General features: G+C 35.9%; 1 protein-coding gene across 1 annotated transcript in view; it reads right to left on the bottom strand.

Annotated features, from left to right (window-relative positions):
- The window catches only part of KIF15 (kinesin family member 15), a 33,917-nt gene that overhangs the window by 13,691 nt on the left and 2,086 nt on the right, over positions 1-18,140 (bottom strand). The window contains exons 3-20 of the mRNA XM_064703363.1: positions 17,184-17,367; positions 15,982-16,058; positions 14,788-14,825; positions 14,550-14,647; positions 13,998-14,177; positions 13,200-13,409; positions 12,976-13,101; positions 11,518-11,640; positions 10,671-10,794; positions 8,941-9,032; positions 7,910-8,119; positions 6,668-6,845; positions 6,108-6,249; positions 3,659-3,800; positions 3,131-3,319; positions 2,129-2,236; positions 1,253-1,358; positions 572-737 (exon numbers count right to left, since the gene is read on the bottom strand). Coding sequence (XP_064559433.1) covers positions 572-737; positions 1,253-1,358; positions 2,129-2,236; positions 3,131-3,319; positions 3,659-3,800; positions 6,108-6,249; positions 6,668-6,845; positions 7,910-8,119; positions 8,941-9,032; positions 10,671-10,794; positions 11,518-11,640; positions 12,976-13,101; positions 13,200-13,409; positions 13,998-14,177; positions 14,550-14,647; positions 14,788-14,825; positions 15,982-16,058; positions 17,184-17,367 — 2,493 coding nt within the window. The remainder of the gene's footprint in view (positions 1-571; positions 738-1,252; positions 1,359-2,128; positions 2,237-3,130; positions 3,320-3,658; positions 3,801-6,107; positions 6,250-6,667; positions 6,846-7,909; positions 8,120-8,940; positions 9,033-10,670; positions 10,795-11,517; positions 11,641-12,975; positions 13,102-13,199; positions 13,410-13,997; positions 14,178-14,549; positions 14,648-14,787; positions 14,826-15,981; positions 16,059-17,183; positions 17,368-18,140) is intronic.

Below are 18,140 nucleotides of genomic sequence, written 5' to 3'. Positions count from 1 at the left end.
AAACTAAACAAAACAGCAACAATACCCAACATAACGAAATCACATGAGTAATTAAAAATCATACTGATTATCCTCTCCTGATGATAATTGCAATTATTGCAGACAAGGCAATGAGCTTTTCTGGCTTTGATACTCAAACTTCAGTTATTTTTTGTGATTTCTTTCTGCTTGAAACTTTTAGAGTGGTATCATTATGTCACCTGCTTCATGTGACCAGACTGACAAACTGTCCACTTAACTTCTGGAGAGCAGCAAGTTTATAGATATATCCTATTTAATGAGAAAATTATATAGGAAAGAAAAATTAAGGCAGGCACATTTTGCTTTCTTTCTAATAATTCCACCATGTTGCCTGAAATAGGCATGAAAGAACAGAGCAAAAAAAACCCCAATCAAACAACCCAAACAACCCAATACCCCCAAAAAACAAATAAACAAGCAAAGAACAAACACAAACCAGCAACTTTAGAGAAAACATGTGAAGTGTAAGTTCACACACAGGAGAGGATAACTAAATGACTGGATGCATCCAGAAGGGATGACAATTCATTGTACCAAACTGCCAACATACCTGACACTGTCCAGCTGGAACTGGACATCCATATGTCTACCAGAAAGCTGACTTATTTCTTTCTCTTGCTTTTCCCTAAAGGCATTATATTCCAGTTTTACATCAGACAGCTCCTTGTCTGCAGACTGCAGGACAATGCGCAAGTCATGGACTTCACTTGTCAATACTGTCAAAAAACCCCAAAATAATTGACATGTTATTTGGAAAACTGTTTTAGATAAAGGACACATAATGCTACAGAACCTGCTGGGATCACAAAGCTTTGCATGTTTTCAAAGGAATTAATCTCAAAAGTCACACACAAAAAGGCTTCATGAATGGAAAGGGTCAACAAAACACTGACTTTAAAGGTGAATCAAAAGCATTCCAGACAATATCACTGTAATTTCCATAGACAATAGAGGTTTAATCCTTTGTTTTCATTTAATATTTTCATTTTAAATACTGTATCTTGTACCACCTCCACATTCAAAGACAGAACCATTTTGAATATTGTATACCGTGCAAGACTAGGCAAAGATGATAAGCAAGTATTAAAAATTGCTTTCTTTATAAGGAAAAAAAAAAATCAAACCAGTACGTCTAACGCCCCAAATAGTTACTCAGCACGTGCTATTGTTGATTTAAAACAGTAAGACAACTCAAAACTTTTAATGAAATCTTAGTATTACAAAGACTTACGATCAGCATTGTTTTGACTTTCCTGAAGCTGCTTTTCAAGTGATTTTATCTGTTCAAGGAGCTCCTGGCGCTCTTTACTCCAGTCATTCCTTTCAGATGAAAGAAGCTTGAAAAAAAAAGCAAAATTTTTTAAATAGAAGGAAGTGTGGGATTGGGTAGGCCACACACTGTAACAATAATATTAAAGCATTTCATCAACTGATTATAAATACATTTTTCTTTAAATTCAGTATTTGGTGACTCTGAAATCCCTCAAAGTCCAAGGAAAAAATAATATATATAACTGAAGACATTACTTTATCTAAAAAGTTCATTTAAAAGGAGCCCACAGCTTAGGAGCTGATATCACAGATATCACAAGTGAGACTGATGTGGAAAGAATACAGGCCTTATTTCCTTTTCTATGATAAACCAATCCTAACAATTAAGAAAGACTTGCAAAGATCTGATAGGTAGTTCTGACTTAGATGAGTATTTTCAGCATTCCAAAGTTTAAAATTTCCTTGTCCCTATAGCTGTTTTCCAGAAATCATGAAGTTTGCCAAACCCAACCACAACAGTGTTTATTTGCTTGTATCTAAGCTCAAGCAGACTTGGATTCACAAGATTTAAAGCAACAAAACCTAACTTAAAACTGCAGTGTTACATCATATCAACTTTCTCTGCTCAGTCCAACTCCAGGGGGTTGGATTAGATGACCTTTAAACCAAACCAAACTATTCCATGATTTTAAATCCTTATCTTCCTGCACAGCCCTGGGTTATGATGCTATGTAAATTTGTCAAAATGTGAGTAACCTTGCAAGACCTCACCAGACAAAACAGCAGTATGACTGCAGGATAGTTACATGAGCCCTGTATTACATTTTTCTCTCACCTCCTGTATTTGTGCAGAGTGATGCTCCAGTTTATTAATATGCTGCTGGAGTTTCATATTCTTGCTTTCCTCTTCATCCAGCTTTGTCTGCATTGTGCTCAGTTGCTCCTGTGACACAACAGACACTCAAAATTAGAGCACCCATCTTGCACTTTTTTTCACATGCCATATGGCAGTCTGTGCTTATTAAATATAGAAAGTCAACAAGTTTCTATTTTTATGACCTGAACCAACAGAAAACAGAACACTCAGAAAATCATCTGGTATCTTAAGTAGCTGATTTCTCCTATTTCTAACTTAACTGCCAAAATACAAGAAAATCCATCAGTGAATACAAGGACTGAATCCAGAAAACACTTAGCTTTCAGACACATGTTTATCTTGGAAAAATAAGGCTTTAAAAAGAAATTATTCAAAATATACACTGGTTAAACTTCTTATAGGATCTCTGTACTATGGTAAGCATCAAAGAGGGGTCTTGGCTGCTGTGCCAAGTTAGCTCCAGCTTCTAGAGAGCAGTTAGCTCCAGCTTCTAGAGAGCAGCTCAGATAAATTTGTAGTGTTTTTTTATGTGACAAAAGACCCTCCCTGCCCATTAGAAAAGATACAAGACAATGTATAATGGTGGACAAGCATTATTTGGCAGGTTTCTTCAAATAATGACGTATTATATATTAAGCTTGTGTATTGTTACAAATGTAGCTGTCAGCTTATAAAGAGGATTCCTCAGAGACAAGTTATCAGGTTTAAATAGAAAAAAAATATGAACATCCTGCAACAAACTACTTATGATATTCAACCTTCGAATCATTTTCAGTATTTTTGTTGTAAATCCTCTTTCAAGTACAATGTATAGAGAACTGTTTAGAGTTAAGTATTAATGAGGGGCTTCAGTTTCCCATGCAAATCAAAATGCACTTGGTGCAGGGGAGGTACCTCATGGCAAAGCCTTCTTTTTTATAAAGTTGCACATACACTTCACTTTTTATTCAGAACATTCACCTGTGCCATTTTGAGCTCCTCAGCAATGGCTTCACATGCTTGTTCACTCATCTCTGGAGGAACTGGCTCTTTTAGAATGTCATCCATCATTTCTTCAGAATGCTGAAAATCTTCAAAATTATAATCTGGGCTTATTCGCGGCACAAGACGAGACCTTAGCTGGTAAGCTCTAGTTGGAGTGGTTATGCTCTGTTACAAAGATTACAAAGCAGTCTTTATTTTAACTGTAAAATGAAATTAAAACTCTGTCTGGTATTGTATTTTTTGAATTCTATAGGCAGAATAATTAAATAAAATACTTAAAGTGGCTAGCTCTGAACTACTATTACTTCTTCAGATTTGTCATCTGATGACAGCAGCAGCCATTCAGTTAATACTCCAGAATAAAAAGTAGCCTATTTGGTTTATCATGTATGGAGAACATTCCAGAAAACTAGTCAGGCTAAGGGATCACACAAATGACAGTCTGTACTCTTGCACAACTCAGGAGTAAGTAGTGTGTGGCCTTAAATAAACTTATTCTCCTACCTTAAGGTTTTCTCTGTGTAGCTTATGGAGTTGAGAGACTTCTTGGCGCTTGTGTGCTTTGGTTGCCTCCAGAATGTTTTCAAGATGCTGGTTGGCTTTCTGAAGGGATTGAAGCTCTGATTCCAGTTCCATCTGTTTTTTCCTGTTTAGGAGGTATTTTGCTACTGTCAAAATGACTCCATGAGTATGCCTTCCTATCAGTAAGGATACACTGCAGTATTGCCAATGAGCAAACTGCAGCTGAACTTTTACCCAAACACCAAAATGCATTATTTTGAGAAGAAAGCCACTACTGCTGAATTAAAAAGTAAAAAATAAGGTATAAAAAATTAAAAAGCTAAGCAGCTTATTTGTGCCTGCATAATGAAGCAAGCAGATGGATAACTAAACATGTCAGAAAAAAAATCCATTACATAGTAAGAAATAAGCTGAGAGCTCTGCAGTTCCTTTTATGAGAAAGTGATATCACCCATACCAATATGGTTTTAAGCTTTAAAAATGTTATCCAGTTATATGAGAAGTCTAAACTGGAGCTTGCCAGGATTAAAGAAAATCCTTTAAAGACTTTTTTTTTTTGAAAGTGCTGCTCTGTTAAGATTATTTTGCCCTCTAAGAGTACTTTAGCTGAAATCCAACAGTTGAGCAGAAATTTAGGAATAATTTTCACTAGGTACTTTGCAGAACTACATCCTTTACTGTGATAGTTGCCATTACTGTCATAATGGTAGGGTCAAAGTCTATGCACAAATGGAAACATACTATTTAATCTCTTGGCAGTTTAATGCAATCATTTTCCCTCATGCTCTTGGCATCTGCAGCAAAACTTAGGGAACAGAGTAGAAGTTCTGACTGCAATTGGACAGCAGAAAAATCAGCATATGTTGTTTTTATGAAATTGCTATTTTACTCTACTTTTATTCAGTTACAGCATATGTAACCTGTATGTAAAATTTCAGTCACTCTGAAACTGGAAACAAGTTTAAATTTAGTGAAATTTAGTGACTCCAAAGGCTGAAAAACACATTTCTGTTTGACTGCACTCCACCAAGAAAATGTTGGTAATTGATAATAAAGTGCATACATACTAACAAGAAAGTAAGACATTCACAAAACATGGAACACATAAAATAGAAATCTATCTAATGGGCAGAAAAATAATCAATATATAAAAATATAAAAAGATTACTGCAATTAATGATATGGAACAATGGATGGACTGCTGAATTGATAATCTCAGTAGATCATAATACTATTATTTATAAAGTTCATAGGATTTGCTACACAGAAACCTAACAATAAAAATACAGATTTGTACAATTGCCTAAAAGAGCAAAAAAGCATTTAAAGTTACTGTGTAAAAATAGAAGTGGGGAGGCAAAATTGTGCCTGATACCTTTAGAATTACACTTTAGTTTCACTGAAATCAACAGAAAGCAACATTGTTAGGTACAATTAAAATTAATTTTTTAAAAATCAGGTCCCTTTTGCCTTCCAGGCTTGCATTACATTTGATGGAAATGCTATTTTTCTTCTATCTGCAGTTACAAGATCTGAATTTTTCAGAAATGGGGTTAATCAAGTGAAGTAATGTATTATTCACATGCATATGAACACTGAAGGTATTAGTGAGGCCATTCCCATTATCTTGTGATGCCCTCTAGGAGAACAATGACAGTAAATTCTTTACTACATTAATAAGGGCAAAGTAGAGCCTTACCTCATGTTTATGGATATAATGGATATAAATGTACTACTGACACCGTGTCTTGGCTCTGATTTGAATTAAACCTTTGTTCCCATAACAAGTCTCAAGATAACAGTTTTATTGCCTTCTTAAATATCTTTGAAATTGAGATAAAAAATTAACCAACAGGTCAGCCAGTTTTCTCAGGTGCTTGGATTCTACATTTATGTTGACTCAAACTTGCAGACTTAAAGTGATTATATTAAAAACTACTGCTGCACAAAACCAAACCTCCAAATACCTCTCTCATTTGCCCCTATCCCATCAATTCCTACTTCCTGTCAGTACCTCCACCTGTATTGTTTTAATTACTGAAGACATCTGCTCTGCAAGGAAACTAAGCCAAACTCTCCCAGCACTGTTAGGGAGGTGACTACCAGAATTAAAGGGTATGTCCATCTCCTGCACGGTGTGAAGCATTTTTCTGCATCCTGCTATCAAGAGTGGCTTTGGAAAAGACAAGGAAACCTGCAGCAGTGCAGATGTACCTTCAGATTTAATGATGGCTGTTCCCTAGTCTGGGAATTAGCAAGTTCAACAGGAACATACCCTGGGTGTGCATACTATTATCCTCAAGCTGGCCCTTTCTTACATGCAAAGAACCAGCCTATCTGGTATAATCAGGATCTGAGTCTTTGAAAAATCAATATGAATAATGACTTAAAACCATTTAATTAGAGATATTTCAATACTGTTTTGTCTCACTTGGTTAGCTCTTTAAATTCTTCGTATTCTTGCTTTGAAGATGCCAGTTCAGCTTGGGTCTGCAGCAGATGAGCTTTCAGCCTTTCCACAGATGCCAGCGAGTTGCCTTCCACTGACACGGTGCTGGAATGTAAGCGGTGACCTAAAGAACAAACACAGACCTCTGAAATCACACAGCAGCTCAAATACCTAAAGTCTCACTAGAATGAAAGCGCTTGCCAGCTTTTGAACAGCACAGCAGCAATTTTGTCATTGAGACTGACAAAAATAGGTACTGGCAACAGTTCACATGAAAACCAGTAATAATTAATATTACTGCAGTCTTCATGATAACTAAGGAGCACAAAATGAGATTATAGATGACTTTCACAAGATGCAAATCAAAATTCCCTATAGCTGGAAGGCCAACATGAATACAATTAAGTAAAATTGTTTTATCAGTCTTCAGGTACCACTTTGAGGAAGGCAAAAATACATTAAGACAGACATTTTCAACACCATGCTGCACACAGCAGAAACACAGTAAGCACATTTATCTGGAAAACATTAGCATTTTTTACCTTTAGTACTGTTCTCTGTGGCTGAAGCTTCCAAAAAAGCTTTTTCTAGCTCTGCAATGGTCTGAGCATCAATTTCTTGGGCCTTTTTAACTGATTGTAAAGAACGAAGCTTTTTATTCTCCTCTCTGAGATTATGGTTCTCCATGGCGTACTTTGCAATTCGTGGGTGTTGTTCCATCTGTGATAATCAATGTTTTATTCAACAGTTTTTATTTTCCAGACAATGCTATAGCTATCTAGCTGTTACCCTACTACCTTTAATAGGGATTAAATTGTAATAGAAAAGGAAAAGAGGTGTTCCCCATAATGGTTAAAACTACTCAGTTTTTCTTTGGTAATTTTCTTACTGCCTTGGAATCTACTCTCAAGACAGTGAGTTTACATCTTATGTGTTTACTCTGTTACTGGTAATAAAGCAGTAAGATGCTTTTCTTGCTGCTCTTGATACCCTTTTTCATTTTAACTTTAAACTTTGGCTTTCTCAACACCATAGTAATGGAATCTTCCTTGCAAGCCATAGTAATGTTTCTGTAGTCAATAAAGGACTGTCCTGAACTTTGTTTCTTGTCCTCCTCCCCCCTTTCCTTTGAAGCTCAATTATGAGCTACAGATTTATGCTACTCTGCCAAGACATTTACTCCTCTTCCCTCCTTGTGTTGGAGGAAATTGTTTTTCAAGAATTTGCCTTCTCTCTTGTGTTTCTTTGTTCTTCAAAACTGCCTCACAAAAGACACCACACCCACTAGCCACCTGAATAACCCAAAGCTGTTCTTCAAACAGCTCCAGGACCACATCCCCTTTATATGTTCACCTGGCATGTGTATTATCTTTCAAAACCCACAGCATTATTGCCATCCTGCTGTCTTTCCCTTTCAAGTGATGTCACAGAGATTGAGGTCTGCCATCTGAATGAGGATTTGTGATTTGGAGACTTCCCTGAGGTGCTGAAAAGAAACTTGTCCTCTGCCTAACCCAGATCAGGTGGCCTGTGGCAAGCTCCCACCACAACATCACTCTTACTAAACTCTTCTCTTAGGCAAACTCAAACTCTAAACCCAGCCACTGTCTCTTCCATAGGGAAGCCCCATGTGTTTGAGATGCTTCTGCAAGGGAACCCACCACCCATCCTCTGCTTTTCTGCTTGAACTTCCTAAAAAGCCGCTATTCACACATCACAGGACTACAACATGTGAGCTATTCACAAAAAAAACTGTTCCAGAAAAGAAACAACAAAGACTTTACCTGTTCTCTGAGTATCTGCACTTCTTCCCTTAAGTCACTGAGGAGATCATCTTGCTCTTTCGGCAATAACATTCTACCAGCTTCTTTATGACACCTCTCCAAGCGATCAATATGGTGTTCCCGGAATTTAATGATCATTTTATTGGACTGAACAAATTTTTCCTTCTTGGCACACAGCTCTTCTAGCTGTGCCACTTTTTCTAATAAATTCTTAGAAAGCACATAGACAGATTAGTGAATTTTTAAGGTGCACCTCTTACATACGTATGGCAGGCAGACAAATCATGCAAAATCTCAGTTAACAGTAATTTTGTGAATACACACACTACTATTTTTAGCAGATTTGTAGATAACAGCTTGTATCAAGAACTAAAATGACACAAAGTGTTGCAAAAACTGTACGTAGAAACTCCAATACAATCTAGTAGAGTAAGTATTCTGTTAAGCACCTCAGATGCACTTCACTAGAGTGCCTGTTTCAGTTAATTTTCTTTAGGAAAAAAAAAATAAATCCATTTGTCTGTCTCATTACTATACCACGACCAAAGCACAATAAAATGAGAATGACTGGGACATTTGCTTCAAAAAACATACTGTTGATTAAAACACTCAAAATTCAGCAAAACAGAAGCTTGCTCTGTTCAATTTTTTTTAAATTAGAAAACCCCAATAAAGCCCGCAGCCCCTAAAATTATATATACTATCAAAGCTAACCTATGGCTTGTCAGAATTTGAAAGACAGAATAGAAATATAGAATTATTTCAGTTGGAAAAGACTTTTAGGATCATCAGATCCAAGCATTAATGCACCACTGACAAGTTCACTACTGAACCATTGTCCTTAAGCACTGTAGGTGTTATCTTAAATGTCATTTGACTAAGTTCCCTTGTAACCAAACCTTGCTATCGTTGGACAGAGTATTTTTATTCAAAATCAAGGGAAATCATTAAGAGAGTCAGCTGCAATATGCTTACTTGCCTCTCACCAGAAAGTACACTGAATGCACTTAGAAATATCAGTGTTTTCTTACCTTCTTTTCACCTTCTGATTTCTCCCAGAACAACATTGCTTCAAGAAAGTTGTTCATGTAATTTATGTTGCTCTTCCCTTTTTCAACAGCATCTGTAGGGGAAGTCAAAAAAACAAATGCAATATTTATTAAAATACCACTTAGACAGGTTTTTCTACACTTATAACATGACAATTGTGTAAATTAAATGCAAATAAATTCTTTAAACAGTGTAATTCTTCCACAAAGATCATGTGCCATATCCAGAGCACACTGTTTAGACAGTCATTCCGAGTCACCTGCAAGTGCTGATAAAGAACACAGCTAATTTACATAATTGTATAATTAACAAAGTTGTTCAAGCATTAAACAGCCTTGCAATGGACTTTTATTAAAGTAAAAGAATCAGTCTGTTCAGCTAAGCATATCTATTAAATGCAAAATCCCTCTGAAATTAATTTGATAACACTAAGCCATTATTAGTACAGTTTGTACATATTAAAAGTGGACTGACTGGTTCATGAGAAGGAAGTTTAGGAAAATAAGCTTGAATTCTGTGGACAATTAGTGGTTTAATCTGGAAGGAAAGTGTCCACACAAGGGATTAAGACGGCTTAATAATCCACTTAGAAATTAATTCAAAATAGTGTGTCTGAAAGTTCTAATACAGGCAAGTCTACTTATTTATGGAATACTAATCACCATAGTATCTATGTGCATGATAGCTACATTATCATGATTTAATATATTTTAAAATGCCATCATGTTTCTGATTTTGTATTTCTGTGATTGAGTATTGCAAACATAATTTAACTGCACAGAGCAAACACAGCTCTGATATATTAGGTTCTTCTCAAGACTCCTCAGTGTTTAACCATCATCACTTGTTTTCCCTCTGAACTCTATAATGGGTTTAAACATTGAGCCTTCTGTCAATATTCATATATTTATGAACCATGTTTCAGTGTCCTACCTCATCTCTGACTTGTTTTTATTGGCTGAACTTGTATGCTAACATGGAAGTACTTTTTCCTTGGGAAAACTCAAGCCCAGATGCTTTATATTAGACAAGACTTTCTAACTTCTGTCATAACTTCTCCTGCTGTATCTTCTATTTCTTGGCAAGGTCAGGAAAGAGTTGACTCACAAAAGCAGTAAGAGTTACAAGACAAAGTTTACAACCTTGCAACCAAACATTATCAAGCAGCACATTTCAGTGAGAAACATACAGACTGGGAAGCTCTGCTGAGATCTGTATTGCAGATAAAATGGCCTAGTGAGAAGCTTATGGAAGATTACCTAAAAACCCTATTTCCACCTTATATTGAAATCAAATGTCTGTTGGAAGTAAGCATCCCTCTTAGGTTCTGGAATGGGCAAAAAGGGAAAAGTGGGAAGAAAATCCTGTCCTGAGCTTAAAAAGAATGCAACATTGTGCCTTCCCTCTGACTAAAATATACAAGGAATAACATGCAAACTTTTGGTTACTTAAAGGATTAGGCAGCAAAGATCTTAAGAAGTGGAAGCATATCTAGGTATCATATAATAAAACCATAGTCCAGTACCCAAACTTATGAGGAAGAAAATAAAACCACATTAACAATTTCTGTAAGGTAGCAGATAAAAGTACAGGAAATAGAAACCAAAAGCAAAATATGATCCCAGTACATCAGTCCCTACAAAAACACAAATTGTTCCCCAACCTTCTGGGTTACAGAAGTAGCAAATTCTCCCTCACCTCCAACTCTTACCTTGTGATACAGAAATACTGTACACAGATGGCACTGAAGTAAGTTTAGCAAGCTGCTCTTTCAACTTCTTGACTTCAGCTTGCAGCTGGTTCACATTTCCTTGTGTATCTTCATTTACTACAGCCTTTTATAAATAGGAGAAAATTAGGAAAAGGTACAAATAAAAATCTTACATGATAAGAAAAAACTCAAAGAATGAAAACCAGTTCTCAGTACTACTGAGAACTCCTTCTATCTTAGAAAAGGTAGAATTCCTTGAAAAAGTAAAGTTCCATTCGCTGAGAAATCAGCAAGTTGCACTTCAGGCAGAATTAGATGTTAAAAAATGTAATGTTTTTGCAGAATTTTGTCTGGACCTTTTTTCACCAACAAAGCAGTATACATCAGAGACAGTTTCAGCTAAATGACAGCATGCTGTTAAACATCCACTCATGAAAAGTTACATTTTGGGCACTAGAATTAATACAGAACAAGTGAACAGAAACAACATTGAATCAGAACTTTTTTTGTCAATTTGCATTTTTATAGATTTACTTTTTCCTTTCTAATGAAGTGCTCTGAGAGCAAACAATGAATAAGAGCTGTGTGCAGCCATTACTTAGTCACTACTTAATAAAGGACAACTTAGCTGTTGTCCTTTATTCCTAAGCAAGAGCAAACAAGCCCTTTTCAAAAACACTTTGTCTTTACAAAAAACACAATGCAAATTAATGTTTTCAAATAAGCTAAATCAAATTAAATTAGTGAAAGTACAAGAGTACTTAAGTGAATCTACCTTGCTTGCAGATGTGTAACTTAAATGACAAGTGTCTGTTGCTACAATAAAGACATTAAGTAACTTTCTTACCTTGTTTTTAATCAACTTTGCCCTCTGAGCAAAATTAAGAGTGGACAGTGTTTCACCAAAACACTTGGATCCTGGGTGAACGTTTGCAATTATACACGTTTTTGCATTACCACCAAGAGAATCCTATTAAAAACATGGAAGTTAGTTTTATTTACATGTTTTTGGTGACAATAGGAAGCCATCACCTAAAAGATACTGTGTATAATTTTGAACAAATTGCAGAAATAATTTCATTTAACAAATATCCACACAGAAGGTAAGTTTCTCAAATTTTATTTCAAATGTGGGTATAAAGGATGTGACCTTAAATAAAGACTTTATTTAGGGCTTCAAAATCCAGACTATATTGAGATACTTTATTCACCCGAACAGCAGGGAGAGGAAGAAATTCTAAACAACTGCAAAAATAATTTTGGTAATTAGCAGATCAGTGGTAGCACTACTTTTCAACATCATCTGTTTGTTGTTCCAACCTATCTTCCTTCTGGTTGCAACTATCAAACAAAATCACAAACCAACAGATTATTGACCAAGGATATAAAAGGTTACTCTCCCTTTTACATGCACAGCATTTCTGTACTGTTAAATAAGTAGCTCTCAAATCTCAAGACAAGGCAGCATTTATAGCTAAAGACTAAAAGTCTGGTACTACAGAATAGTCCACAAGCCTTGATGGCATTCTCAGTCTGTAGTAACAAAGCTCATGTTTGTGGACTTCTTTGCAGCATAGACACCTCAAAAAAATAATCACTTAATATAACAGCTCACAAAGTTGTAATTCTCTTCCTATATTTTTGTATTTTGGGTTGCATTGGAAGAACATAATTCCTCAGTTTCATCAATCTACACAGAACTGGGAAGGAACATTGAGAAATTTTGCTGTGATCACAACACCGTGTTGTAATACAAATATTGTATGTGTACAAATACTATATTATAATACAAAAATATACTACAGCCATTCATGTACACTTCACAGAATTTTGGTGAGTGCTGACATACAATAAATCTTTGACTGCTTATGTCTTTGTTTTGTGTTCATTTCGAAAAGAGCCTATAAGCTCTCAGGCAGGAGACTAAATTTAACTGATCTTTAACACTCCACCAATCCAAAGCATACATAAGCTAATTCTGGAAATCTCAGCAAATGTATCAACTCATCTCTAAATATTACACTTTGATACACATTATTTCCCAAATTATAAGGATGCAACTGTGCTTTTTTTGTCATTAAAACTTCCAAATATGTAAGTAGGAGCAGCTTACGAGAATAAATAGATTTGTCTTCTTCATTCCTAGTTAACAGGAATGGATTGATCAGAAATCTGTTTAGGCTAAGAGACAATTTTCAATCTTTTATCCCAATATTGAAACAACTTTAATGCACTGGAATTCAGCTTTTAATAGTTAAAAGCCCAATGAGATACATTTTTCTAAAATCCAGAGGATATACATTACCCGTAGCAGAAAAGTGAGCTTGGAATCCCGGTAACAAACATGTCTCTGTTTGCCATTGCTCACATCAACAAGTGCTGTGATTACTTGGGCCAGGCAGCTTAGGGACCGATTGATGTTGCCTGCTTCCTAAAAGAGAGGAGGGAACAAGAGTGAATGGATTTGATGGAAAGAACAGGGCATTGCATCTGCAAGGAGAAAGATGCCACAGATCCTACAGAACCAACCTTTAACCTCAGTCCTTCTGTATGGGTGTCCTTCTGTCTCTCAGATCCTGCCAAATCAACCAGGTTGAGCAGGGAGGAGCGAATGTTAACAACCTCGTTGTTTTTCTCCATGGATTCCACTGTGATAGTGAAAACTGCATGGGATCTGGAGGATTCTCTGTTCATGGAGGTTGATGCCACACGACGGTTTCTCCAGCCCATGGTTAATACCTAAGCATGAAAAAGATATCACAATTTTAGCTGTGTCAGACTGTACTTCACATACAGGTGACATAAGCAGCCGTAGGCACAATTCCATGCAATAGAAAAAAAGATATAGCTACAGTCAAGCTTAGTAGCAGAACTTGTTATAATATTAATTTATTTTCTCCAAAAGTGCCACTGCTGTTTGAAAGCAGTACACACAAGAATAATTAAAAAAAAATTAAAGTCGCACAATACTATCTGTATGTGTATCATTCATGGAGAAATGAACCTGACAATTCTGGAACACATGGAGCCCACTTAGCCACAGAAAACTACATTTCCTGCTAGAGATGTGTGGGGCAAGCATTGGGGAAAGATTAGTGTAATTGCCATTCAGGTATTCCAAACCTTTTTGATTTCTTCCAGGTATGGGATAGTCAGGAAGCATTGACTTAAACAGCTTTTTTACACTGTGTTTTGAAGTAGGGAGAAAGGGGGGGAGAAAGCATTGCAGACAAAAATAAGCAAAAAAATGCACTTTAATCCAAGAGGAATATTTACCACGTAAGATTTAAGATGAATAGTCCAGCATTAAAAAGTGCCAAAAATTACCTGGTATGCTTCAGCAGCAGATGACACCACCTGTTCAACAGCACCATCAACAAAGACTCCCTTCTTGATGTGTTCTCTGAGAAAGAGTCCAGCTGAAGCAGAATCTAGCAAGTCAAATATCTGTTCATTGTAGATTTCAATAAATGAGCATTTGCAGAGAAAACTCTTTCCACTGCCAGCCTGAAAAACACAGTAATTTACACTATAAACAGATTGGTTTTATGAAGTCTGTCATTGTATGGCAGCAAGTCTCTTTTCACATGTATCTAAAGCTATTAGATTGCATATATACTCTGTTCAATATACATTCCTGGTGCCCAGGGGACAACCAACATAAAGAAACCTAGATGCATTTCTAGACTCAAAATATGGGCACACTTGTGTCTGAAGAAACTGTACTATAATTTGGTAGAATACTAGATGCAAGCATTTCTCATGAATACATTTCAGGCAATTATCTTGGTAACTTATTGGCTGCACACCCAGTTTACCAACCCAAGCTAATCTTTACTGTGAGACATTACTGCAATAGTAATTATAAAATAAATGTACCTTTTCCTTTTCCCGCTCAATCAGAAAAAATAAGTATTCAAAGCTCCGTGGAATTACACCTCTCAGACTGTGAGTGAAATTATCAGAATCAGAAGGTCCTAAAGAGATTTTTTTAAATTAAAAAATTAATTAATTATTAGTACTCAAGAGTGGTGGCTGACAGGAGGAATACATCTCAAGACAAAAAAAAAAAAAAGAAAAAAGAAACCACTGAAAGATTAATCTCTCATGCACTTACCCATCATAGTAAAGGTTTTTCCTGACCCAGTCTGGCCACTAACAAAAAGAAAGAAAAAAAAGTGAGATTAAATGTTATTCTGAATTTTTCATTCATCTTCATCTTTTAAGGAGAAGTCAAAGCTTAAAACAAGCAAACAAAAAATTTCTAAACTGAAGATAAGGATAGAGAAGCAAGCTGAGAAATCAGTCAGCTAAAAAGGTATAAAAACAGAACAGCAATTTTTATCAAGAAATCCCATTAGATTAATTTCATTTTGTCTCCCCTATCACCCACCATGTCCTTCCTCATTTCTGTTGGAAAGGGAAGTTAGCATTAAAATGAAGGCTTTCAAATATATACATAAAAAAAAATTTTGGGTCAATCTTTAGAGTTTTATGTCACTCAGGATATATTTGGATATAAGGATATATCTCACTTGAAAGTACTTTTTCTTTTAGAGTTTTTAATTTCTAATGTAGTTATTAATCATTCTAGAGAAACTTCATGACAATTTCACTTCAGTTTTCCACATTTGTATATTATAACAAAGTGGACTTCATAGTTTTGCAAAAGCTGTGCTACACTAAAAACACCCCAGGTAAGGTTTTGATTAGATTAGCCCCTTAAATCAGCATTTTCTGACCAAAGTGCTTCCTCAGTTTTCAAATGAAAAAAAAGATTAAGTTAATATAATGATATTCATACTACTAGTCATGGATATATTTCTACCTTAAAAATATTTTAAGAGTTAAAATTATCACTCATGAGTTTTCCCACAGGCAGCCAAGAGTCACTGAAGAGTTGAGCCGACCAAATGTGAAGTAAAAAAAATTTTTCACTCCATTTTACCGTGGACTGAAAACCACTAGCTTTCTCTTTAACAATACAGTAACTTCTCTACAACCACTAGCTTTCTCTTCCCACTTTTTAAGTAAATAACAGTAAAACTGAAATGAGTTTACATTGTCATTATTAGCCTTAAGTGTTAAAAGCATAACACCTACATACAGATTCCTCCAAAAGAGGGGCAAGGAGTACCACCCAATACTGCAAGAACATTCCTTATGCTGTGCTGCAGTAAGGAAGCATTTTTCAAGTTCACTGTAACATCAGGCAGGCTCTGGCTCTTCAAACCCCAACTACTTATTAGCAGGATCTCCTTAAATGTCACCATTGCTATGAAATGACTGTAATTGCTACAAAATCACTTACTATGCAAAGATGGTTCCATTGTAGCCATTCATGCAAGATTCAACAATGTTTTTAGCCACACTTGAGAACACAGACTCCTGGGGACAAGGGAAAGAGAAAGCACTTGGCACCACCTGTTAAAGTAGCTGTTATATCAGTGTTTCCTATGCCATAACTTTATAGTATATAATAGATGCATTCCTGAAGGGTAGACACGCACCATGAGCCCTGGAATTCTCACAGAAGGTGATACATCCTAAGTCATTGTGACATATATCACTCTCTCTGAAAAAATTGTATCCCTTGATAAACTCAAAGAGAAATAAAATTCAGGATCATAGTAACAGCTTCCAAGTACACAGTAATAATTTTGATCCAGTGGTTTTAATTATGTTACACAGCTTATACCATCGTAGGCCAGGTGCCTGTGACACTTAGAAAATCTAGCTTTCAGCTTTTGCCACTGCACAATGGCACATTCAACAGAGCTGCACAACTCAGCCCCATCTGTCTTCACATTTTTCTCTTAGATGTGCAAGAAAAGCCTAGCTACAACTAATAGCCTAGAGAAGGTGAGGTTTTTGGGAGGTTTTGTTTTGTTTGTTTTTTTAACAGAATTTAAATGGAATTGGGAGTCCTAGCAAAATTAAAATTACGTTCAGAATATCAATCACCAGTATTATAGAAATTAAATTGAAGGACTTTCTTTCCAGTATTACTTGTCCCAGGTGGGCATTTAAAAGGCAAAAGTGTAAGAAGGAAATATAGTAAATAGAATAGAAACTCTGAAGTTCCTTAAATACAAATGTGCAGGGCCAAGAGTTGAATTTGAGGATCCTTGTGAGTCTCTTCCAACTCAGCATAGTCTGTAATTCTGTGAAATCACATCTTAATATCAGCTACTGACTGCCAGTTATTTTTATACATTTGTCTCAACAGGCAGATTTATTTTCTCTCTATGGTGTTACCATAATGTTACAAACAAAACCTTCAATTTTAATTCAAACTCCAATTAAAGAAATTAACAGCAAAAAAAAAAAAATCACATCAAAACTGTTGGAGAGCAGGATTTAGTGCAACATTCAGTACTATAACAACGTTTTTCCATTCTGACCACTGCAAAAAATCAGACCTAATGCACTACGTCTTTAGAAATGCTTAGCATAGTAGCTGCCAAAACTTGGGTGAAAATAGCAGTAGTTATGAGATTCTGAAATGATTACCTGTGTTGTTTCCATATTTGCAACATAATCAAAAGTGAAGATCTTAGGCTCAGGCTTTGAGTGCAGACGAATGGTGTTTGATGAAAGCACAGATAAACACAGGCCATGATCTCCATCTGTTAGTGCAGTGCTGTCTGAAGGGGGACGCACCCGGACAAAGACTTTGATAGCATCACCTTCAACACTAAATAAATGTTTATGCATTAATTACTTCCAAATAGATCAGCTGCCTGATGAAATTAAATGCAACAATCAGATGAAGCATGTGAAGCCTTACAAAGGTCTGTCCGAAAATCATGCTACTTTTAGATGAAAACAATAGAGGTAAAAATGTGGCAGATTTAAAAAGCAAAGAACATGCAGTTATATGCAATTCATTGCTGTGGCACCTAGCTTTAGCTCTAAAAGAACACATTGCACAGTGAACATGAGATGCTCTTCTTAAACCTGGAAGCTTTAATGGACCAAGGGATCAGATAATGCTATGGTCCAGCAAAAAAGTTGTCAGCATTTTTCTTTGGTGCTCACAAGAAAGGGGAAAAGAATAAATTCTTGATCAATGAATCAAATAAAGGATAGCAAGTGCCTGCATCTAAAACATCTTTAACCAATTTCATCACATTTATCGGCTTTAATAAATAACTGTGCATGACTTCCATCAAGGCTCTGAAGAGTTCTCCCATAAATACCAATACACCAGTAAAATAATAAAGAATTAAATTCTTGCATGAAGTGGTAGGAAACTTGGATTTACTTTACTTCATTCTTTTCCAAAGGTTTTCGCAGGAGGGTGTTGTAACTGCTATTTTTACTATTGGTAACAAGAGAAGAACGGTTCTGAAAGTGGGGAAGGGTCCTCATGAATGAAATGTGCAGTTGGGTAGTGGCAGAGGAAAGGGCTGAGAACATAAGCAGCCCCTGAGAAAAATCCAGTATAACATTTTCCCTAAGACCACC

This window comes from Zonotrichia leucophrys, chromosome 2 (genome assembly GCF_028769735.1).
Source record: "Zonotrichia leucophrys gambelii isolate GWCS_2022_RI chromosome 2, RI_Zleu_2.0, whole genome shotgun sequence".
Lineage (NCBI taxonomy): Eukaryota > Metazoa > Chordata > Aves > Passeriformes > Passerellidae > Zonotrichia > Zonotrichia leucophrys.
This window is presented reverse-complemented; position numbering and strand designations above follow the sequence as displayed.